The sequence below is a fragment of the Condylostylus longicornis genome, unplaced genomic scaffold (assembly GCF_029603195.1).
Source record: "Condylostylus longicornis isolate FDR11 unplaced genomic scaffold, ASM2960319v2 ptg000122l, whole genome shotgun sequence".
Taxonomy (NCBI): domain Eukaryota; kingdom Metazoa; phylum Arthropoda; class Insecta; order Diptera; family Dolichopodidae; genus Condylostylus; species Condylostylus longicornis.
In genome coordinates this window covers 129,968-157,287 of record NW_026578090.1, presented here as the reverse complement: position 1 = coordinate 157,287, position 27,320 = coordinate 129,968, and the positions used below count along the sequence as shown (strand labels likewise).

Sequence of the window (27,320 nt, the reverse complement as noted above, 5' to 3'; positions counted from 1 at the left end):
TAAATTTTCTAATAAAATTGGTATAATGGGCCGTTCAGAGCGTGTATTGAGAATAACTTCTCTAATAAAACAAAAATTATAGTCGAAAACAAATTGCTATAGAAAATGTTGAGATTAAAATTTAAAGGATAATTTCGTAATAAATGCGATTTATAAGTGAAAATTCGGTGTGGGGTATCGGGCTGAGAAACCTAAGAAAACTGAAAGGCCTATTCTATGTAGTTCATAGCTAAATTCAATAAATTATCTGTGAAAATAGTGAGCGTGCCTTTTGAAAAGAATTCATTGGCTGCTTCATTAATAAGCTTCATAATTTTAAGGTTTTAAATGTTCAAGAATTAATTTTTAATTTAGAATTTCACTTAAAAAGTCATGAATGTACTCACCTCTTTATCCAATCTTATTCCTGAATTAAAAATCACTTATCCATTTTGGTTTTTTTCCATTTTAAAAAAATTTTAATTTCATTAATTTAATTAAACTTAATTATGATTTTCGTGTTTTTTTGGCACCATATTTATGTTAGTGCATGTGCTGTTAAATTTTCAATTAAAACTTCTTCTAATTCATTATCGAATGTTTCTTCACATGTTTGTAACCATTCCCAAACACGTTTTCTAATTGTATTTTGATCCCATGTTGTTTCTAAACCATAACTGCTCATCAGTCTTTTTAATTTTATTTTATTTTCTTCATTTGAATTTCTACTACCTTTTTGATTTAAATAAACACATAATGAATCCATATCACCACAATTTTCATCATTACCACCACCACCACCACCAACACCAGCACCACCACCAGATATCATTGTTGCTGATTTTGATGATTGTATTTTACATTCAATCCAACGATCTTTCATATATTTTTGGATTTCTTGTACTTTACAACGATCTTCAGCACTATGATCAAAATATTTACGAAAACATCTTATTAAACGTTGTGAGAATTTTTTAAAATTATCTGGTAATTTTTGTGTTTTCTTTTGTTGATATTTCATAAATGCTGCATAATTAGTATCTTTAACCCAATCAGCTAATTTCCATGGTAATGTACCAGTTAATATTGTATATAATATAATACCAAATTGCCATGAATCAGCAGCTGGTCTACATGTAAAACGTTCATTTTTAACAATTTCTAATATTTCTGGTGGTATAAATGATGTCCATGTATGCCTTACTTTATTAACTAATAAACTTTTTCTTGTTGTTGTACCAAAATCACATAATTTTATTCGACTGAAATCTGGTGTAAATACTAAAACATTTTCTAATTTTAAATCACGATGTACTAAATTTTTCATATGCATAAAACCTAATGCATCACTTAATTGTTGTGCAATTAATTTACATGCTGATTCATGTAAACCATTTGAACCAACATTTGATGCTAAATCACCATATTGTGCTAACTCTTGAGCAAATACATAATATTCATTTGTTTGAAAGCATACATTATATGCACTTAATATATTTGGATGATGTGACAAATGATAACTATAATGAAATTCTTTAATAAATTCTTTTTGACTTGTTAATTCTGTATGAACTGCTTTTAATACAATTTTTGTACCAGTTTGACGATGTGTTGCTAATAAGATTTTTGCAAAACAACCCTCCGCCAATGTTTTGTCAATATCATATTCATCTGAGAATTTTATACATGGTATTTGCATATCAACTGGTATTGTATGTATAACACCGCCATCTTTACTTGCATCTGATTTTTTATAAATACTATTTCTGTGTTGCATATTTGGTCCTCCGCTTACACTTGTTCTTCTATTGTCATCAGTTTCTTTCATAACACGGAAAGATAGACGTTTTTCTAAAAATTAAAAACAAAAAAATTGTTTTAATAGGAAATTATTTTGGACCACAAGAATATTTTTATAAATAAATTTATTAAAAATTATTAGAAAATAATTTGAATTAATTCAAATTTAGAATTTTGTAAATGAATTATTGTTGCCACACTCCTAACAAATAAAAACAGTACAGTAATTTCGAGTAGTGTATATTTATCTTAAATTCTTAAAGAGCACTGAATCTATTATGGCAATTAAATAAAGTTTAAGTTTATTTAATAAAATTTAGAAAAATTTAGAGTAGTTTCATCCAAAAGAACCTATCCAAAACCAAATTTTAAAATTATAATTTATTAAAAATTGCATATATTTTGGGGCAATATTGGAAATATTATAAATTCCTATATTTTATTACATTTACTTAAGTATTTTAGATTCTTATGCACAGTTTTTATATTCTTATACAGAGTGTAACATTTCCAGTCTTATACAGAGTGTTTAAGATATCTGTCAACTGCTACAAAACTGTAACAATTCAAAAAATTTGAATTTTCAATTAAATATGACAATTTTTTAGAAGAATTTTTTATCTTGGACAAAAACCTTCCTTCTTTAGTTAAAAATTCACTGTAAGAGAGCTGTTAAATGTGCCTAATTAGGTTTTTCCATTTATAATACGAGTACGTTTTCAATAATTTTTTTTTTTTTTGGAATATAAAACAATTGTACACTACCTAATTTCGGAGTAATTAGGATATTATTCAATGAACTAGCAAAATATGAGCCTTTGTTGAGCAGCACTTGAAGTTTTCGTTGAATTGAATTGTAACTAATTTTGAATCTATTTTTGTTATCCTTTCTTATCTGCAATTTTTGCTATTTTTTATAATTGAGATTGAACAAATAAATTTAATTTCGCAATTCTCGAAAAGAAATAGAAGAATAGCAAAATATGAGCCTTGTTTGAGCAGCACTTGTTATAGTCAGTAGCAAATCGAAAAATTTCAATTTTTAGAACAATGAAGCGTATAGATTAATGGTATAATTTAAAGGCGGCACCATAGTTAAACAGGTTTTTGAACCAAAATGAGCACTTTTTTTCCATATTATGTGAATTTAGTGAATTGTGAGTTTACTACACTGTAACAAGAGTCGAGTTTATAAAATCTGCCAAAACTTAAGTATACAATAAAGAATCCTTAATATTAAAGTATTTCCTTAGAAGAATAAAGGCTCTATTTGTGCTCAAATATGAAAAAGAATTTTTCAAAAATAAATTTACTTTTATACTATGTAAAATTGTATATTGAGAATTATTTCCTTAAAATATCCTTAAAATAAAATCAAAACACAAAATTTATGAAAAAAAAAAAAAAACAAATTTTCAATGTCAAGATTTTTTATTTCTTTTCATACTGTTTTCCTTTATCCTTTAACCTACCTATACTCCTTTAATCTATACTTGGTAATACTTGCATTAATCTATAGAAAAATATTTGTATATAAAAATTTTTGTATTAGTATGCACCACAAAAGGATTACGATTTTGTAAATAAAAAAATTGTTTACTTTAAAAATAAAAACCACCTGATGATGAACTTATCCCTTTTCATTCTAATATTCTTTTTGTATAATATTCGTATGTATAATGTGGTGATTATAGGAGATTTTTTCAGTTGTTTTTATAAGGATAAAATAATAATTTGTTCATATTGTACAGAATATTGTATAACGTATATAAATAGATCATTAAGAAATTGAAAGATTGTTTGTATGAAAGGAGAGTGGTTGTGATCAAGAAGAACAGAATAAAGAAAACAAACAATATTTTTTTTATATATTGTTTTTCGTTCTACATTCTTTTCAAGGTCACATTTCATTATTATCACTATTGTTATTAATATCCTTTTTAACACATTCAATATTACAAAGTACATATCCGTACATATACATTGTATATATATGTATGTAAAGGTATTTAAGAGTATAAAGAGTCCTGTATTTTTTCTTTCATATTTTAAAATCTTCTACATAATTTTTGTGTACAATAATTTTAATATAAATACAAGAATATTGAAAATAAGGAAAAATAATAATCCTTGATACTCTCCCTCTCTCTCTCTCCCTTTGCGACATTTTATTTTTTTTTTTTATTAAAAATTATTAACATATTATTTAGAAATATTGACATTATTTATAAATTTTTTATATTTTTTTTTCCTTTAAAAATCCTTAAAGATATCCTTGAAGAATATTTCAATATTATTTCCTATTATTGTTGTTTGAATAAATTTCTCGATTTATTTTCTAAATTCAAGAAGTAAATTATTAGGAATAAATTGAATTATAATAAAATTATATAAAGAAATTTCAAAAAATTTAATTTTGGAATTTAATCAAAATATATAGAAGTGAAAATTTCGGCCATTTTTTTTGTATTCGACCATATTTCCATATTAATTGTTTTGTGAATTTAAAATATGGATTTACTTATAAAAACTCTGCAAATAATTGCAGTTTTAATGTGATTTGAGAGCGGAAATAGAGTTTTCACTTAAAAACTCTCTTAAATTTTCTAGTCATTTAAGTCTTCTAGCCTCTACTGAAATTGCATTTCAAATATTTTCCAAAATTCGTTGAAAAATCCTGTAATTTTTCTAATTAAACCAGAAAATGTACTGAAAGAGTACAAGGCAAAAAATTTATTTCAAATTACCAATCATTCATAATTAGTAATTTAATTTAAAATATTAGAAATTTTCATGAAAATGCTACAACACTAGTCAATTTCTAAGCTACAAACCGCGTTTATTGTTTTCTAAAAAGCAAATTTGAAAGCCGTATTCAAAAATTTCTCGAAATCCTGAATTATAAAGCCAAGAATTCATTTTTATTTCTGTGAATTTTTATATTGTCTAACAAAATTTTCTTGTAATTATTTTAAAGGAAATACCTCTGAAATTCCTTAATATTTTCAATATTAAAATTTAATATTTAATTAAAAGGAAAATTTCACAGCAACATTGAAAATTTTTATACAAAATCAATCCAATCAAAGATGAAAATTGTTTTATCAAAGATTTGACATTAAATATCATCGTTTTATAAGGCTATGCACTAAATTACAAGAGTAAAAGCTTGTAGTAGTTCTCTAATTTATTAAAGTAAAAAAAAATATTAATTGAGATTTATAGAAATTTTCAGAATGCTTTTATATTTGATAATTTCAATTATTCTACAATCGATTTGTAATTTTGCAACTTTATCTTATGGTATTTAATATAATCTGTACACATACATACATACATAAACATGAATGTTATAATCCTTTGGTTACTCTTTGAACATTAAATTGCATTATTAAAAAATTTTTTTTGCTCGATTCATGCGAATAACACAAAGCCAGAATAAAAGCTTCTCTTATATTTTTAAAAGAAGATTTAAAAGTTTTCTATAATTTATTTACTCTTTATATTCTCTTTTGTGTAATCTAGTCTTAAATTGTATTTTATATATAATATATATATATATGTACGTATATGTATATGTATAATGAATAGACAAAGAGATAATATAATAGTAATCCTCTTTAGTAAGATTAAAAAAGAATAAAAGCAAAAATTTAAAAAGAAATTTAACCAAAGTAACTTTAAAAAGAGATAAGAGATGAGAAACGAACAGGAAAGAGAGATATGAGAAGAAGTAAAAATTAGATGAGAAGCAAAGAGAAAATCCTATACGTATAATAAGAATTACAATACTATCAAATATTAAGTGGCTACTTTAAATCCAATGTAGAAAAATAAAAAATATTTTGGAATCAAAACTTTTACATATTTTTTTTTCTAAAGGACATTTAAATCTAATAATAATACTCTAAAATTTTTTAATATTATGAGTTAAATTGTAGTTGGCTATTGCAAAAATATACTGTTACAAAAAATTTTCAATGTTAATGTCAAGGATTTCAAAGGAAGTTTGAATAATTGTTTGAATGTCTTGTGAGTAAAAAATCAGAAAACTTATTATTCTTTAAGGATATTCGCGTGGTAGTATTAAAATTGATAATATTTTCTTTTTGTTTTTTTTTGTAAGAAAAAGTAGTTAAGGGAGGAATAAGACAGTAAATAAGAAAGAGAAATCAAGAAAAAAATCGAATGCCCCGTAAAATATGCAATTTTATGATTATTTTTTTTTTTTTTTTCAAATAGTAAAAATTTTATTGTAAATGCGGGAATTTTAATTGAAATTTCGAATTAATTTTTTGCTATTCTGTTCTATTATTAAATGCTTAACAGTAAATTGATTAAGCTTTCCCAAATTTTTAGAATTAAAGCATTCTTACAATTGCAAATGTAATAATTTGAAAAAATATCATTTCGGGTATGCGCATACGAACGGAATTTGAAAATGCAATAATTTCGGCTTGATTTTCTATCACATGCACGAACTTTTTCCGGAAAAAAGAGCTTACGTTAAAAAATATTTGCTAAAAAATTTCAAATTAAATTGGATGTATCAATGTTAGGGCAAAATGTTAACATTTTAGAGCAAATAAATTAAAATTTTTGGTCAAAAATTATTTACCAAAATTTTATAGTCTTAAACATAGTCCTGTATAAGGCCGTCGTATAGAGATACCAACACTAATTTTCCTTTAAGAGTTTATGTGATAAAAATTATATTTTCACGGTCCTTTTATGTATTAAGTCATTATACTCGTGTACGAACGTATGTTCGAAATGTATGTCATTTAACACAAGCGAATATATTTGTCGGGCCAATATGTTTGATAAAAGTCGTTTAAATTGTTTGGCTCCTTCTGATAAATGGCATACAAATTGAGAAGTTAACGTATTTGGTCATATCTAAAAAATTATTCAGACCATAGTTTTGAAAATTTTGCAAAAACAAATATGTTATTAGGGCTGTTGCTTGATAAAAGCCATTGAAATTTTTCGACTTCTTGTGGTAGCTGCCATACAGGAACTATTAAAACTACAAAATTGAAATTTTCAACAAACAAATTCAATGATGTGGCCATCATTTTTCTGTAAAACTCTTTTAAATTGTATGAATTTTATATATAAATTATGATATATATGTACAAAATAATACTAGATATATAAAAAGCAAGATGTTGTATAAAACTGTAAGTCAATTTTCTCCAGCATTTAAAATCATTTGTTTGTACGGTTATCACAGAGTTGATACGGTCAACTACAGCTATTCTCGTTTTCATCTAATGGTAATTTTCATCGGTGGCGTCGGTGGTAATTATTATAATTAACTTAATGAAATGGCCCTATATTAAAAGTAGGATACTGGTCTTTAAAAATGTAATGCAATAATTTATTTAATTACAATGAAATTTAAAATTCAATAATTCTGGATTAATTCTGGGACAGTTTAGAAATTTGTTAGACTTATTATACGAGTATTTATACTTTTAATTAATTAATAATAAAATTTATAATACTAAAATCTCATAATACTATTAAATTTCATATTGAGAAATTTTTAAATTAAATTAAAATTTTATTATTGAAAAATTTTTCACACATGACGTTACACACACACACACACATTTTGTACAATAATATTATTTAATAATTTTGCATATTTTCAGGTTTTCCACTCAAATTAATCTCAATTTTACATAATTTAATTTAAATTTATACAAAAACAGAAAAAAAAAATATTATTAAAATTAATTTTATATATGAAAATATGAAAATGGTATTAATGAATTAAAATATATTTTTTTTTTAAATATTATTCAATTATTTTCGACATTAATAATTAAACAATGTAAATATTTTTTTAATAATTTTTTTTTTTTTAAATAAATTAAAATTATTGAAAGAATTTATTAAAATATAATAAATTTTATTATTACATACCTATATACCTACATACAATTTAATATTTTAATTATTATTGACATAAGCCTGTTATTTAAAAAAAATATTTTAACAGAAACCTACTATTTTTATTTCAATTTAATATTTTTGTGCGATTTAACAATCTAGTGCACCTTCTAATACGAGGTATGTCCCTATAACATCCACTTGAGAAATAACCTTCTAATGAACTGGGGTAACTTACAAGGCTCCGTGAACGGAAACTCTCCACAGTGAAATTGTAGTTGCCTAGTATTTTTAAGAATTACTGAAACCTCTTTGAACTCTTCATAAAACCTCCTCAACCTATTCAAAAATCACTTTCTTGACTTATCCTTCTGAGACACTGGCTAAATATGTAATGCCTTATCAAAACACTGGTGGGGAATTTTTATCTAGTTTTTGGCCAATCCTAAAATCTCTTTAAATACCGTAACCTTCGGGAAACTGATCTGCCTGTCGAAGTTCCGTAAGATTCTTTCAGTATTTCGGCAACCTCCTTTTCGATTCCTTATTTAATTATTCACGAACGGTCATGTATGTTGTTCGATTACGCCTGACATCGTCAAAATTGTGGCTGCTACAATAATTTCGAAAGGTACTGTCAAAATTGTGAAAATCAATAAAAATTTCAATAATAACTGAAAAATCAAATTAATCGGTCATAAAGAATCCGTAATTGGTTGCCCATAAAGAAATCGTATACATGTTTGGGCCTCAATATTATAATATTCTTGTTATCCTTTACAAACATTACGAAATAATTCCATTAAAAATTTTCAATATGACGATCTCTTTAACCTGGTACACAATTATTTTCATCGCATTCGTAAAAATTAATTTTTAATAGGGAAATTTTTCAATTTCTACCCTCCTTCCCCTTTTCAAAGCATTTGGCAACAAAATGAAAAAATGGAAATGTTATTTTTTTTTTCAACTTTCTCATTTTTTATGTTGTCATCGTCATATGGAAATGTTCAAGTTTTTTACTTCTTTAATTATACATACATATATGTACATAAATACAAAATATACGCATACGCTTAGCGTTATTTGTGCGTAAAAAATAATGAAGAGTTTTATGAATTTTTGTTTTTTATTTTTTTGAAAATCAACATTTAAACAAAATTCAATTTTTCATGAACAAAACAAACAATTTTACAAACACACAAATAAACACTGAAGAAACTTTGTTTTCTCTTCTCCTCTCAGGTTTGTTTTCGTTTTTTCGCTCTTTACCCACAAATTTTCCTCATCATTTGTTTAATATTTTTTTTTTCTTGTTGTTATTGTTTTGTTTACGCGTGTTGTTAATAAAAATTTTCAAATAATTTTTTTTTTAAACATTTTAATTTATGTGTTTTTTTTTTACATTTTTTTTTTTAAAGAACAAAAACGCCAGGAATTCTTCATGTAACAGAGGATGAAAGTTTAGATAACATGTTGAACCGGTGTTGAAAATGTTAAGTAAAATATCAAAAATTTCTAAATTTTGATTGATGCCATGGTCTTAAGATTTAAGAAATATGAAATTGAGTAAAATCTGCGGGTAGGAGCAAAAGTGGTGTAAGTCAAATTTTTAAATTTTTGAGTTTATTCCAAATTTGAATTTTCTATAGCTTAATCTATAGTCTGGTAAAATTTCATTAATATATTTCAAATAATATCGAAGTTATGGCAATAAAACTAAAAAAAAAATTTTTTGAATAATATTTTTAAAAAATTGTAAAATTAAATTTGACATTCAGTTTATTTGACTGTGTTTGAAATTTTTTTTGAAAATTAAATTTCAATTTTATTTCTCTATAATTTAAAAAATTTTGTTTCAAAATTTTGTAACACTCTGTATTTGTAAATTATTTCCGAAACGATATAAATAAAATAGGTTTTTATCGCAATCGGTTTAAAAGGTAACGATTTTTAAAGTAAATTTTTTTGGCTTTGTCATATATAACGGTAGTATTTGATATTCGCTAGAATGACCGTGTAATAGGTATTTTAACAAGTGTGCAACGAGCTTCATACCACTTTTATTTTAAATATCTCAACCGTTTAAATTTTTGAACATTTTGTTTTTTCTTTTTTCTAAAATAACAGTATTTTTTTCGATGACGTAATATGGCAATTATTCAAAATTTATCAATATTCACAAGGCCCTAATTTTATTCATTAATTTTCTTATTAATATTTTATGGATGGTTTCACATTCTGGTATATGTCAATGCATAACCATATGGAATATCCTGTATAATTAATACGGCACAAACAAAAGATAAATATCTTCTATATGAAAAGCTGGATTGTATGAATACTAAGTATTTTCTAACACTCCGAATTCAATCTTATGGCAGTCAGTCTCCATAAATTCATAATTTTCACTACGTCAAGTATACGCCGTTTACTTGCAAACAGTTATCAACCACAGATTCTACAAGTAAAATAAAACTAAAAATATGGAAAAATAAATCTGTTTTTCCGAATAGAAAGAAAAATGAATGAAAAATGGTTAATAAAATTTTGATTAAAATTATTCGAAAAAAAAAAAAATGAAAACAAAATTTATGATGATTTTTTTTTTTTTTGAAATAAGTATGAATGTTTGTTTATGGAAATTTTGTTTGGTTTTTTTAATTTGAATTTATTTATTAATACCGTATTCAATCTGTCTACCATTCCAAAATAAAAATAATCAAATTATTTTTAAATATTATTGAAATTTTCGAATTAATTTAATTATAGCTAATAATGAAAATTTTGAATTAAAATTGCAATGTGAAAAATTTTACTGCCCCTAAATATATGCAATTTTCAGTAAAGTTAATAAATTTATTTATAACTTCTGGCGAATATTTAGCTCATGAAACCCTTACTTTCTTAAATAGAAGATTTTATAAATCTTGAAAAACCAATAATTCTGAGAATAATAAAATTTTTTCTATATTTTAAGGCTCAAAACCACTGTGCTACCATTTTATTATCTTATTTAAGGCATAAAATTATTAATTAATAGAATCAAATGATTAAGATAAAAGTGAATTAATTGAATAGAACAAAATAAATTTAATTCTTAAATAAATAAGGAATTCAATGAAAATCTTGAGAATATCAAATGGAAATATTTTTGCATATTAAATTACAAAAATAAAAAAAAAAATTATTTTGAACCCTTCTGAAAGGATTTCAAATTAATTATTAAAATGACATTAACAGGTACTTTTTTTTCCAAACAATGACATTTATAATTGGGATAACAATAAAGAAAATTTCAAAATTATATAAAATCTTCATAAAATTTTATTTAACAATACCTAAAATTACAGTGGCCCAACAAACTAAATGAGTATTTGCGTTAAAGAAAAAATCGGAATGCAACTGGAATGGAATCATATCGTCTGATTACAATTATTGCTCCGGATGTTCTTATAATTCGAATTGCTTTGAGTCCTAAATCATTTTGGTGGGGCAAATTTTGCTAAAGAATATGTGATCATTTTGCAGCCATTGTACATGAATTTCATCAAAGAAAATTTTTAGAATACACATGAAATATGTTTAAAAAAAGCGCTTTCATTATCAATAGAAAAAATACTCAAATTTCTGAAATGTACCATTATAGAGCAGCTGGATAATGCCTGGAATGTTCTATTTAAATGTATATTTAAAAATGTTTCTAGGAAAGAACGATTGTTCTCTTTATTACTTATTATACATATTTCAGATACATTATAGGTTACGTCTTATAGGCATTTTATAAGCAAACTCTTCTCTTTCATCAAGTACATATTTCACTTTTGAAATTGATTAAATAATAGAGAATTTGAACATTGCCATTTTTCCAGTCCCAAGACTGCAAAATCAAAATATACATAAATAATTTTGAAATCGTTTTCATATGAAAGAAATTCCATTATCCGTATGGAGTTTAGCAACTCTTAATACACAATAATAGCATCAAATATTTCTGAAATTACAACGATACCGTAACGAATATTTTTGGCTACTATATTTGATTTAATTCTGAGCCACAATTCATGTAAGTAATTAAACAACAATTACAATTTTCAAAATCATTATAAAATTTATTATTATTCAATTTTAAATAGTGACTAGTTACGTTCCTCATTTTTCCCAAAAAAAATAATGAATAATTTCAAATTAAATACAATAAATAAATAGATAGATAAAATGTCCTTGTGATTTCTCATAATTATCTCATTAAATACAAATCAAAATATTTATACAAATATATTTAAGTATTTTTTAAAGATTGATTGTAAAAATTTGAAGCACGTGTCATTTACAAATTAATTACATATATAATATAGTTGCTACCTTTAATGTTCTACTTTTACAATATCACAATATCACAAACATAAACAAAATAAATATAAAGAATCCTTTAAGGTAAATTTAACCAATAAAATGGAAAAAGAAGAAGAATAAAGTTAGGTCAAACCAATGGTTTGTATTGTAGCACTTTTCCCTTCAACAAGTGAAAATTCTGCTGTTAAATACAGTCTATGTATAGCTATCACACTATTAAAATTATTTTCAATCATATACAAAACTATTTCTAGAATTGCATATATTTAGGATGAACGATTTAGGCAGTCTTTGAAATAAAGCAAAAATTAATACAAAGTGAGGTTAACATAATGCTCGGTTTTAAGGTTTAATTGTGTGAGTTAAGAAAAATAATTATATTTTTTAATGTCATGGAATTTACCGTTAGCTTTTTGCGTTCATAGAAATTTGAAAAAGCTTGCGGTTTCGGAAATATAAGGTGTCAAAAATTCAAATTTTACAAATTTCAAGGGGCGATAACTTGAGAGGGGGTGGAGATGGAAAAAAATTTTCTTCTAACGAAATGAACTATTTGTTAATGTCTAAAAGTCTCTAAAATTTCAAGCTTCTACAGGCTGGGATCTAGAAGAAAAACGACATCAAAAATTTTGGAAAAAAGGACTTTATGTAACGGTAAATTTGAGCGGATATTTTGTTTTTCTAAAGTTTAACTGTAGTATACCGCGCTAGGGAAAGCAAGCCGCTGCCTTTCTGCGTTTGCAAAATTTCAAAAAAGCTTATGGTTTCATTGCAACAAATAGTTAAAAAAGGCCATTTTTAAGGTTTTGGGGGGTATAACTCCTAGAGCGGGGGGGATAGGTAAAAATTTTGTTCTACGGAAATAAGTTTCTAGTGAAGATCTATGTACGTATGAAATTTCAGCTTTCTATCTTCAAGGATGTAGAAGTTTTGTAAACAAAAAAAGTGTCCACGGACGGATGGACGGACGGACGGACAGAGTGAAACTAATAAGCACTTTTTTCAAAAAATTTTTGGAAAAGTGCTAAAAATGGAGGAAAAATGTACATTAATTAAATTAAAAGGATCTTATTTATTTATTTTTTTTTTTTTTATATCTTGTATAACTTTGCAAAATTTTATAAATAAATTTTATATAATTAAATTGATTTATTGATATTAGAGAGTAATTAATTATTACTAAAAAAAAAAAATTTTCAACTAAAATTATTTATAATAGGCAATCATCATTACCATTTATATATTTTTCTTTTGTATTCTTATATCCTTTAATTTAATATCCTTTTTGTCCTACACTTTTCAAAACCCGTTCATAGCATTAAATAGTTCAGTTGTACTCGGTTATAATACGGGAAATTCGAAAAAAAAGTTTTCTAATTTTAGATCATCCAAGAATTTATGAGTTTTTTCCAGAATAATAAAGGAGTAGAAGAGGAACTATAATAGCAGTCCTGAAAAACATTAAAGAAAACAATGTTTACACGACAATCTTGTACAGCATTAGAGACATTTAGTCAATTCTCACTTGAATTCTTTGATTGGAAATTTGAAAAAAATTTTCTTATTTCTTTTCTAATTTTAATTCTTTTTATGTTTTGCCTTCCTTTATGCTTTTGGACTTCATCTTTTCAATGATTTTGGAATTTTCCTTTTAATTAACTACCTAATTAGAATTCTAAGAAAATTAATATAAGAAAAAATTATTCATGATTTACACAGGAGGAAAAAAACAAAAAAAAAATTGAAGCCTTAAAAAAATTCTAAAAATAGGATTTTTTTTTTTTGATTGACAATGGAATAATTGAAAAAGGATACTCTTTGTTTGAGTAAATAATAAAAACAATATAATTATTAAAAAAAATATTAAAAATATTTTGTTCAAAAAAAAATTGGAAAATTGGGAAAAATTTCAATGGGCAGAAAATTTGAATAAAAAATTTTAAAAATTGAACTTTGTGACGAAAATTTCAAATAAGCAATTCTATTGTTTTGAGAATTTCTTTTCTTGGGAAATATTTCTATGATTTCATTTGAAAGTTTGTTAATCCTTTAATTGTAACAGGGAGCTAATAATTCTGAATTTAATAAAAAATGATTTTTCCAGGTTTAAAGAACGCGCAATGAAAATTTCAAATACAAAATTTACTTTAAAAATATGGAAGTGCAAATAAGCCTCATGACTAAATTTTCAAAGAGATTGCAAATCAAAAATGACTTGCGAAGGGTAATACCCGAATTATTTCAGGTTTTACTTCTCTAATTTTGATTCTAAAGATATTATCGAAAATTTTCTCAAAATCAATTTTACTAATTTCAAGACCAAGAAAATTAAGGCTGCATTTATATGAAAAACAGGCTAGTAGCCTAAAACACGAAGAAGAAGAAAAAGAAAATTTTTGTTTTTTGCTACAGAACTCAAAAAAATATTGAAATAATTGAAGAATAAGAAATTTATTTAAAGAGAATTCGTCATAATAATCAACTATGAATGATTTTGGAAATTTTAAAACAGATTTCCAAGTTTTTATTATTTCTATTGTTCTCTATTAATATTTACACTCTGATTTTTAATTCCATTCAAGTACAATTGCTTATTGCAATAATTGAAATTCGATAATTACTAAAATTACTAAATTTTTCAATTTCATAATAATTTTCCCACAAAATTTCAACAAAATTTTCAAATTAATTCAAATTATTCACCTCACTGTACTTTAGGAAATTTGTAATTCAATAATAGTTTTCAAGAAATTTTCTTAACTACTTTCAAAACTGAAATTATTTTCCAATTAAAAATCTGAATAAATTTTATGGAAATTTTTATCTAATTAAAAAAAAAAAATATGTAAGGAATTACAAAATTTATAAAAGTAAAAGTTTACAAAAAATGAAATTCTGCACTCTTGAGAAACTAAAAAAATAATTCTATATTTTACAATTATAGTGTTCTCTAAGTCAAGTATAAGAAAAGTTAAAAATTTTCGGAAATTTTTTTCCCCACTTAATAATAATTGGTACTTGATTGTTGAAAAAGTTGAATTAAAATTTTTGAGTGGAAAACGTACTACCACATTATTATTAATTTTTATAATAGAATAACTATAATGGAAATTTCTTCATACAACTGTAGAATTGATAGGTGACGTAATCAACGGAACGAGTTATGGCAGAAAAATTTATTAAAAAACTGAACTCTACGAATTGAACGCAAACTAGTGACATACCACTTTCTGGACAGAGGCTCTATACCAACTGCAGAGCTATAAATAAATTATTACCATCCATTATTTAAGTAGAAAATTGTAATTTATTGATTGTTTAATTAGAAAATTTAAAAGAGGCTTAGTATAGACAATGAAATTGAAAATTTAATCAGACTGTCAGTCACATATTTTAATATAGCAATTAATCAGGGATGGTACTAAAGAAATTTCTTATAATTCATAATGAAAATTAGAAATTAATCAATTCTGTATAGATCGTAATTTTTATCAACCAACCTTATTGCAAATAGTACTGAGATTTGAAGAAATTACGAATTTTATATTAGTGAATTCCGTATAGTAGTAGAATTGTATGCCATTCGTAATAGAGTAATTATTAATCACACTTGAAAATGTCAAAATTCTATTTATTTTATTTGTATTACATCAAAATTTTCTTGAAGGGAAACGAGTTCATTTTAATTAAACTTGTTTCCCTTATTGTCTATTATTTTCTGAAATGTCTATTAATTTTTTAAATGTCTACTATGAAATTTGAAAAATTTAAATATTGACACTTGACAGCTGTAAAAAATATATCGATTTTGATACTCCGAAAAATTATGTTGCCATTGCAAATTTACAATTTTTACGAGTGAGATTTATAATGACTCGAAATATCTATGTGCGTAATTTAGTTTGAAATTCGTAGAATTCTACGAGTATGATTCATTCAAGGTTTTAGGTTTAAATACCATTCAACAATTTACATTCCAGCAAAATCAGATTTCGAAACCAAATTACTGTAAATTTTAATAAGTAATTCAAAATTTTTTAAGCTTAAATTTAATATTTAATTTTAGAATCGTAATTATAATGTAAAAAACGACAAGAAACGCATATTACGATATTTCGTATTAAAAAGGAGTGAATAACATTTTAATTAATCTTATAAGGATAAAGGATAATATCAAAATAATTAAAGAATATCAGACAATTTGTTTATATAAAAATCACATTTGAATTAAAAAATTTACTCTTAATATATACAAAATGTCCTCCCTTAAAATAATCCTTGAAAATCTTGTAAATATTTTTTTCTCTAAATGAAATTTCTCTATAATGAATGAGAGACTAGTAAAAAAAAAAAATATTGTTAATTAAATAATTACCATATTTTCTTAATTAGCTAAAATTAGAAGATTTTCCAAAAAAAAAACCAACAAAAACACAAACAAATATTAATTTCGTATATCAATGGTTTTTATTCTATATTAAATTTTGCAAAATTCTATGTAAATATTTTGGTGTATTAAAAATGGCACCCAAAAATGTGTACAAAATAATTATTATTATTTGTTTTATTTAAAAAGAACAAAAAATACAGCAGCCTAAATTTTAAATAGAAAAATTTTCATATAATTTTTTTTTTCTCGAATCCTCGAGCCGTTCTTTCAATTCATTTTATTTTTGCTAATTTTCACTCTCAAGTTCATTGCCACTCTTTTGCCATTTAATAAATTTAATTTTTATTTTCTTACGTTTTTTTTTTTGTTCAAGAGCTCAAAGGAACGCAAATAAGAAAAATAATCAATGTATACACACTTACAAACAAATAGAAACAATTTTCTAATTTTGCTATCGAAATTTTTCGTTTTTATTTTTTTTATTATTATTTTCCCTTAAAATTGCGATTCAACAGTCAAAAAGTACCTATTTTTATCAAAAATTTATTCTTAAATATAAAAATAAAAAATCTGACGTAGTTAGAACCGACCGCAATGTATGTAGTTAATATACATTTGTCTCTCAGTAGAGTTTTGTTTCGTGTCACCCGAATCTCCGAAAAAGTTCACCAGTTAATTTCGGTAGCAACCTGAACTCAAATATCAAATTTCAAGAAAATCCATCAATCCGTTCCATAGATATGAAAAAAGAAATGTAAATTCGGCCTTTAGTACGGTTTCCGAGCCTTGATCGTTCCAAAAAAATTTACATTTTCATTGTTTTAACACTCTAAATTTAAATATTAAATTTTAAGGAAATTGATTAATTATTTCTTATATATGGGCAAAAATCTAATATTGGCCGCAAAAAAGAGCAGTTCCCAAGACTTGATATATCCCAAAAGTTGATCAGTCCGTGACATAACCAAAACAAACTCACATATAAAATAAAAATCATGAAAATCGGTTCAGTTGAACTTGAGATACATGCGTGCAAGCACATGTGACAGGCTGACAGATCGACAGTACGACATTATTCTAAAAAAAGTTTATTTACGTTTTTTCTACTATGGAGAAGTGCGTTCCTACCGAAAATTTGACATCAGAAATTTGGTGCTATCACATATCCACTATTATTGTATGTAATGCAGTTTGTAAAAAAAAAAGAGAACAAAAAAAAACGCAAAAGAGACCTTATTTTTAATGTTATTGTAATGTTGAATTAAGAATGAGAATTTCTTGAGACGAATTTTATTACGTATATTGAGTAAACTTCGCTGTTTTCATCCACCTCTCTTCTCCTATTATCATTATTATTATTATAAATAAACAAAACTCTCTTATATTATTTTAATCATTTTTTCTTCCCTTTCTATTTTTATTTATTTATATTTGTTTTGTTCTTTTTCTTTTGTTTTGTGTACAAATTAAATGAAATCATAGAAAAGGCGTTTTGAATATTTTTGTTGAGAGTTTTATTAATTGGAGTAAGAGTATATATAACATTATAAAAATGTTAAGATCATAAGATGTGTAGAGAAAGTCAGAGAATTAAAGGAAAACGTATTGAAAATTTAAGAAATTTTTGGTGAAATTTTCAAGATTTAAAAATTTATTTGATTTTCTACAGCATTAATATATACATATATTATATATTTATAATATTTTATGTGTGTGTGTGTAGTTAAAAATTTTAAAATATAATTTAAAATTAATGTTAATGAGATTTCGTACAACACATACCACACAATATGCCAATATTGAAGTTGGTTATATTTTACTCAATTTTTGAAACAAAATTGCATACATGTGTATATAATGTGTGGGTACATATTTTTTTGGTATACACATGTATATGTAGATATATGGAAACGTAATCTTACTCTCTTACTCTATTTATGAAAATGATTAAAATAAATAAATTTTGCATATTTATAGGGGTAGAAAAAATTTTTTTAAATTTGTAGTTTCAAAATTTTTCACACGTTTCAATGCAAGAATATATTAAACTATTGATAGCTACATATAGATCTAAATTAGAGAAAGACTAGACTAATAATATTATAATATTGTATTTTATTATCACTCCCATATCTGTTAAATGGGAGTGATTGTAGAATGAATGTATAAATGAATGTTTCTAATGCCTCACTGAAGTACACAGGGTATAATGTGGAGGAATTTTTATTTAATATTTGAAATCATACATCACAATATTGTATGCGAGTTTTAATATTTAAATTTAACTTCAATTTGGTTTCTATGCTGCTTACTCTAATTTTTGCATTAATATAAAAATGAATTTTCAGGGCTGTAACGAGACTTCTATGCATATTAACCATGAAAACTCAACGCTCCGAAGATATGATATTAGGATCAGAATTGTTGAAAAGGAGATTTCTGAAATTGCCAGAATCTGAAGTTGCAGAAGAATTAAATGTGAAGTTATGTGAGAGTCTATAGTACAATATAAGTGAAAGTAATAGTCAAGAAGAAAAATGGTTTATTAACGACATCCGACTATGAAGATCTACAATATAATAGTGATTTAAGGTAGTATTATTCTATATGATTTTTTTTCACTTTCTTTGGCTTTGGGAGCCGGAATTCTAATACTATAAAATTTACTCTAATTATTGCTAATAACATTTAACAAACTGCTATAAGGGAAATTCGAATTTCATATAATTTTAATTTGCTTATACACCTTGTCGTGCATTAATGTGAAATGTATCCTAAAACCACCTTTAGCCTAATGGAATCCATATAGAATTTCCATATGGTCTTCCCTATTTTTTTTTTTTATAAAAAATTTAATATTGAAAAGTTTATAAAGTTTGACCACTTTTTTCAACTCATTTACAAAAATTCTTCATTTTTTATTATAAAATTTTTCAATAAAATTTTTTTTTTTCCTAAAAATCTTTGAAATCCAATAAAAGTTTTATTTATGGAAAATTTGGTTATAAGTTTTAAGATCTTTTTATACAATGTTAGGATGTACAAGAGAAAAATAAGCAGTTTAAAAGTTTTACCGGAAAATTTTAATATTTTACTTCTTACTCTTTCTAGTTGGTTACTCTTTTAAATGGATAATTTCCTGTTTTGTGTTTTCCATGTGCTTGAAACTTTGATCAGAGTTAATAATAAAGTTTTTAATATTTTTGAAATTCAATTTTAAAGGAGGATGAAAACAAAAAAATTTTTATTTTATAGTTTTGTAAAATTTTTTTGCATGGGATGTTAAAAACCACTGTAAAATTAAAAAGTTATTTTGAAATATGCAAAAAGAAAATTGTTTTTTTTTGGTTTTTCGAAATTGCAGGTTTCCTATTTGGTGGCTGTTGTACTTTTAGTGGTTGAATTAATTTAAAATGTGTAGGTTTATTGGAATTTAATTCCATTTATTTAAAAAAAAATATTGATAAAATTAATTATTTTAATTAATTTTCTAATATGATAAAAAATTTCCAGTTCTTACAATTGAATTGAAATTTAAAAGAATTCAAAATAACGATTTGTACAACATGGGACGCCAGTATTTCATTGATTTATATTCAAGACAATGGATAGCATTAGTATGGAAATGAAGAGGTTACAATATATTATAGCTGGCTACTGTGGTCGGGATAGGTATCTCCTTCCATTTACAATATTACTTTACTCAAGGGATTCGTAAACTCTAGTCAGAACATTTTGTAATCTTACAATGTAAAATTTTCAGTAAAACGGCTCTTATTAGATTGGCATATGCATTTAGTATTTTTAGAATGAAAGCCGAATTAAATAATAAATTTTGACTATATGAATTTGGAAAGGAGCTTATAATTTGAATCGAACTTAACTCATTTATTAATGATGCCCCCCCGAATAAAATGCTTAAAAACCTATACATCTACAGCATCCAAATTCAGTTTATTAGTTCATTCTTCAATTATTCTGTATGTATACAATGTGATTATACGTACAAGTCTAGTACAAAAGTATATCCAGTATATAAAGTACAATTTATTTTTAACCACACCAATAAATTTTCATTTTATATTTTTAGCTTTACCTTATACATATACAACATGTCACAATATTAATAACTATTAATTATAATTTACAAGTTATATATAAAGTACAATAAAATTATTTTCTAAAATAACTATCAGAATTAATTAAATTTAAGGTTAACAAAAAATTCTATATTAAAAATAAAAAATTGATTATAAATTTTTTATGTAATTGCGATGTCATTTTTAGTTTAAAATCTAAAAATATTTTGACAGTGTCGGCTATGATTTGTTTGGTGCCCTATGCAGGTTCTAGAATGTGAGAAGCCAGATCAATCTTTTGTTGTTTTATCATATTGAATGCCAGATTAGTTGTAGAATTAAAGCATGTAATTAAACTTTCAGATGTTTGTTATGCAATGTTTGTATAAAGGTATATGTTATCAACTTAATTTCGTTGTATAATAGAAAGAACAAACATTTTGCAAAAATTGGACAAAAAAAAATTTTTTTTTTAAAGTTTTCAATTGCGCCTCTGTTTATCAGCGCCCATTACAAATGCTTACTTTGAATATACAATAGATCCGGCACTGTACATTCATAGGTATATTATGAAAATTATTCCTATACTACAAATACCAACACATTGTTAATTGAATTTTTCAATTTTAGTTAAGTGCAAAAATAAACTTTCATTTATTTTCCAAAAAAAAAATATTATAGACACACAAATATTTATTTGAATTCTAATAAAAAAATTTTTTTATTTTTCTGTATAAAAATGGAGAAAAGGGCTAAAAATAAAAATGTATATGAAAAGTTGAAAACTAAAATATTTCAGTTATTAAAAAAAGTTTTTTAACTTTATTGAGACACCCCACTTCCCTCACGTCCAACACTGTCCTACTCTGCTTCTACCAATTATAAGTTTTTTTTAACAATAATTGGTAGAAAAATATTCTTGAACGCAGTACGTATACAAAAATATTTCAGTTAATTTAAGGATTCTATGAATAGAAAAAAAATAAAATTTGGAACTGTGGAACATAAGAATATAAGGATTAATTCTGACATTTTCGAATTTGATGATTTGTTATTGTACAAATTATTTGAATGTGTGTTGAATGTGTGGTGCTAAGTGTAATTAAAAATGACAGAAAATGTTGAGTGTGCCTAGCAAAAAAAATTATTTCTTTACTTATTTTGTAGATGCTGTCAATATCTCACCCTCATTTTCTCTTCTTAAATTAATGAAAATTGACAAGAAATAATTAATTTAATAAAGTGCCCTATAACTAGTTTAAGTTTTAACTGAGAAAATTTTCAAATTATAATTTACAAGTTCATATTCAGCAACAACATGAAGGTGTATTTAAGGTAATCCTTAAATTATTGTTCTGCTTTTTTTTATATTATTATTTTTTTTTAATAAAACCCAATTAATAGAGGCTGCCTTATCTAATTAGAGAAAAGGACCCAATTCGTATAATTTATAACAATTTTGTGAATATGATTTGGATGTGTGTATATGTATTTGTGAAATGTACAATAGCAGACAAATTTAATTTAATTAACCCATTCGAAGTACTAAAATTTAGTGTTATGCCAGTTAATGTATCTCTATAAGCAATTGGAATTGTTAACGAGAAACATGTTATTGCTCTTAAACCGTCACAATACAAAAAAAAAAAATTCATAAAAGTTACTGTCGTGCTAAGTATATTCACAGTTACCTTATTAATAGAATGTTCAAATATTTAACAAAGGTCCGATCGATGTCAACCGAATATCAAACTGTGTTGATCTTCCCTATCGCAAAATATATAGAAAAATAAATTTCGGACTGTTTCAAGTGAAGTTTACTAATTAAATTAAAATTTAAAAATGTCAATTTAAATTTACTATTCTTTTTATTTCATGTGAAGGCATTCTTGCCTAATTACAATTACTCTGTTTTGCATAATTAGATAAAAATTTTAGAAGTAATATTTTACATTAATGTTATAGTAAATTGGATGTTGATAGTGGCTTTTATATACTGATGTAAAATGATTTTATAACGCAAAAAGATTTCCCACAACGACATGGGCATCAATGATTATTCACCCAAACTGTCCGTTCTCTTATAGATCAAACACTTCACATTCATTAAGAAAGTTCACCAAAATCTCGTCTCCCTCCCCACAGAACTTGAAAGACTCGTCATTACGTCATATAAGTTTCATATAATTGTTTTACAACCATACGAGGGCTGTCCCACAATTAAATAGCCTAACCAAGAAAACACAAAAATTTTGAAAAAAAAAATAAGCCTGGCAGAAAGCCCTATCATTTTAAGGATTAACTGTAACACTTTTATTTTTTTTTCTCTTCAGATTACCGACTATTAATAGTGAAGCTTTTCAGTAAATTTTTAATATGGATAAAATTGGTCATCGTTATGACATTCAATATTTTTATTTAAAAGGTCTTAGTCCAGCCGGTATCAAAAGTGAACTAGATTCTACACTAGGGGAGTCTGCTCCGTCATATGCAATGATTAAAAATTGGGTAGCGCAGTTTAAACGTGGTCGTACGAGCTGTGAAGATGAACATCGCATTGGTCGACCAAATGAGGTCACCACGCCAGAAACGATTAAAAAAATCCACAAAATTATACTAGACGACCGTCGATTGAAAGTGCTTGAGTTACAGTAGGCATATCAAAAAGTGCTGTACGTCGGGTATTGACTGAAAATTTGAACATGAAAAAGCTTTGCGCAAGATGGGTGCCGCGTTTACTCACAATCAACCACAAACAACATCGTGAGGATATTTCAATGAACTGTTTGACCATATTTACTAAAAAAAAGACCGAATTTTTTCGTGGATTTATAACAATGGATGAAACATGGGTTCATCATTACACTCTTGAAACAAAAGAGCAGTCGAAACAATGGACCAGTAGGGGAGAACCGGCTCCGAAGAAGGCAAAAACAACTTTATCTCGTAGATTCAAACCTGCCAAACTATTATTCAGTGTTCACTCATCTTTTTATTACGGCTAATTAAATAATTCCAAGAACATCTGCTTTTAGTGTCTTGTTACCAAAATTTTTTCTTAATTTATGAACTTTTGCATTTTTTGGAATTAATGTTAATTAATCACTAAATATTTTATATGATTGCAAATCAAATTTATTTGAAAATGTCTAGAAAAAAAATTTACTGTTTTTTTTTCTAAGAAAGCAATTATTTACGTCAAACCAAATTAACACAAATTTTTCGAATTTCAAACTTTTCTAAATTTCATTTTTAATTTCTCTTTCACTTTGTTTTCCTTTTAATACTCAAAAAAAAAGTGCAAAAAGTGCGGAGGTGAAAAATTTTTTTTTTGATTTTAAAATAAAATTTTCAATAAAATTTTACGCTGAAAAAAAATTTTCATATTAAAAACTTGTCATAACATTTACTTTTTTTTCTGTTTTATATTTTTTTTGTTTTAATTTTGATTATGACATGACATGTCAAAAACCGAAAATTTCAAAAGAAACCTGACATTATACGTAAGTGTATAAGAGTATAAGAATCTCCAGAGAAGTAATGTGCAGGAGGGCAACAAAGAGGGCAGAGAGCGCGAGAGGGATCGCATTATTATTGTTCGTCTAATTGTTTCAAAATATAAATTTTCAATTTATTTATTATTTAAAAAACAAAAAACGAAAATAATGAAATAAAATACGAGTACAAATTCTTCCGAGAAAAGCTAAAAATTTTTTAATAAATTCAAAAATAAATTTCTCCAGAAAACAATAATTTTTAATAAATAGAAGAAAAAATCAAACAAAACAGAAAAAAAGGTCGTCAAAATTATACGTTGTTGCTGTTTTCAAAATAGAATCAATTTAAAGAAAGGAAATGATGGAAAACAAAAAATTTTATCATATGCTAATGAAAATATTAAAAGTATATAAAATTTTTCTCTAATTAACCCTAACGGGAGCGGCTGATTCTAATGAAATATTACAATTACATTATATTCTTTTTTGTAACCAATAGGTCACACTGGATAGACCAGAGTTTCCGAAGGCCAGTAAATAACATTCCATGAAAAGCCCTTGAATGGAATCCGCAGGGTAAAGAGAGAGTAGACAGACCCAAACAAAATATGGCGGAGATCAGTACCAAAAAGAAAAGAAAATGGCACCCGAAAAACATGGTCCGAAATAAAAGAAATAGCGCAGAATAGAATCGGATGGCGAACCTTTGTAGACATTCGACAACTGTTCGCATATTTTGAAAAAATCAAATATTTAAATTTCTCCAAAATACAATTAAACAATATTTTTTTTTTTTTTTTTGAACAAAATATGTCATTTTTAATTTTGAAATAAGATGTTAAGCATAAAAAAATTAAAGAACTTATAAGAATGTGAAACTTTAACTGTACATGGTAAATAAAATATTATATTGAAATTAAATTTACTGTATACGAGGCGTCGTACTCTACAGCCACGGTATAGTCTACGATGTCTCGTATGACTCTAGCTGTTACAGTTTCGCACCAATATAAACAGTACATAAGACTCGTTTACTTTTTATTCTGCATCATCACTAATTTAGTTCTACTCATAAAAATGTGACGCAATAATATCTCACAATTTTAAATGAGAAATAATAAGGAATTAACAAATAATATTGAGAGAATAATTTTAAAAGTTCAATAAAATTATTATTTTTCTTTAAGATTATGTCACAATTCAACACATTACGACCGAAAGTATTACGAGTACTATAACACCTAAATAACACTGAGAACTTTTATTTTATTATATTTGCTATTAAAACTATTTTGACAGCTATAATCTCTCTCTCTCTCTTTTATCTTCAACTAGCAATCAAAATAGTTGTAAAATTTAACAATAACATTTTAAATTTATAGTTATAGCTCAACTAAACATTTATTTTTTTATGACATCGCGTCTAGACAAGGGTTAATATTTTTTAATTTTATTAGCTTTTTTTTTGTTGTGCTATAATTTTTGAATTTTACTCAATATTTCTCTTTTCTTTTTGAATATAAAAACCTTCTTTTAACACACAAAATTTTTCCATAAGTTCATTGTATAACAAAAAAGTTCAGGTGTCATTTGCTTTATCTTATGTAGGTATATAACACTTTTAAAAAGAAATATACATAGATGGCATCTGATATTTTATTATTATCTATATTTCATATACATCAAAACAATCATAATAATATCAAAAAATTATGACAACCACAATATAAACATATACACGATATACTTATATAAAATATGTATAACCGCACATATATAAGATTATTTATATGATGGTGAAGTGAGGTAATGATATCATTCCGTTTTGTTAATAAAATTAAAAGAAATCAAAATAGAACAAGAAGAAAGAGAGAGAGAGAAAGAAAACAAATATTTCATTAAAATTTAATTTGAATTTGCAAAGAATTTTTTTTTTAACTTGAAAAATTAATGAATATTTAAAGTTAAACGAAAAGAATACCTATGGATGGCCTACCCACATATTACAGAAAAAAAAATTCAATTTTCCAAGAAAATTATTTTATATACAACGATTATATTGCATTAACTTGGCAACCCTAACCTTAATTAAATTTATAAGATAATATTTTTTTTAAATATCAAGCATGTGTATTAGCTTAATTGAAGTCTATGGACTGAAGGATCAGAACACAATGATCTCAGGGGAAAAATTCCAGGCAATTAGCTAGAAAAATTTGATATTGCTCTCGAGACGGTGGATATTTGAGTCGAATAATTTAGGAATAAATTAAAAATGAATTTCTATTGAAAAGATTTTTAAAATTTTCAAAATTTGAAATACTATCAGGGATCAATAAATTTTCCTGAAATGAGCCGGTTGTATCACAGTACAGTCAATTCATTTCAAGAAATAGCCTCATTTACATAACAGAGAAACAGAACAGCTTCTATTATCAGTATTTTAATTTTCACCAAAAAATTTGTGAAAAAATTTATAAAGGATAATGGGAAGCCTAGTTTATTTATCCAAAAACAATTATATAAAATCAAATATTTGCAAAATAAACCACATCGATGAAGCTACAGTAACTTGAAATTGGAAATTTATATTCCAAATTTTATTCCAATTAAGATTAACCACCATTGATTCACATTCCTTGAAATCTTTATACATTGATTTAGCGGTAATCTCTTTTAATATATTAATGGTCTTTAATATTATTAATTAATACAAACTCATTCGAGTGTGTGTATAGGCGTTAAAAATTTTATAATTAACCACAATATTTACATCAATAATTATAGACGAATGACATAATCACCTAATCTTACTGTTTATTAAGGATCAATAACGTATTCAAATTGAAATTTTATTAAATAATTATTCTATAATTAAATTTCATCCACTATATATTTAATTTAAATTTCCCGGATTATAAATTTAAAAATCTGTTATATGTATAACAATATCAAAATAAATAATATCCTATTAAATATAAAATCTATAATCTATATCCGCTAATTATATATAGATAGAGAGCTATGTAGGATATTTGAAATTATTTGTGAATTTCAATGAAAATTTTCAAGGATATTCTTCATTACTGTTGTATTTGTAAAGAATAAAGGGAAGCCACTTATATAACGATTTTAAAAAAATATTAATTAAAATTAATTAAGAGGATGTCAATTAGATTTTCTATTTCCGGTTCCTGGCAAACTGTTAAATTTTTTTTTCTTGTTCTCCTTTTATTCTTAAGAGGAAAGCAATATTAAAGGGATTTGATTTTTTTCTCCTTGTTTTACAATTTTTATGGAAATTGAAAATTTATTTTT

At 25.0% G+C, this 27,320-nt stretch overlaps 1 protein-coding gene across 3 annotated transcripts in view; it reads right to left on the bottom strand.

Annotated features, from left to right (window-relative positions):
* Positions 1–27,320, bottom strand: part of LOC129614830 (serine/threonine-protein kinase meng-po) — a 111,983-nt gene that overhangs the window by 29,553 nt on the left and 55,110 nt on the right. For all 3 annotated transcript variants that reach the window (XM_055529729.1, XM_055529730.1, XM_055529731.1), the window contains one exon: positions 387–1,830. In XM_055529729.1, coding sequence (XP_055385704.1) covers positions 518–1,830 — 1,313 coding nt within the window. In that variant the 3' untranslated portion in view covers positions 387–517. The remainder of the gene's footprint in view (positions 1–386; positions 1,831–27,320) is intronic.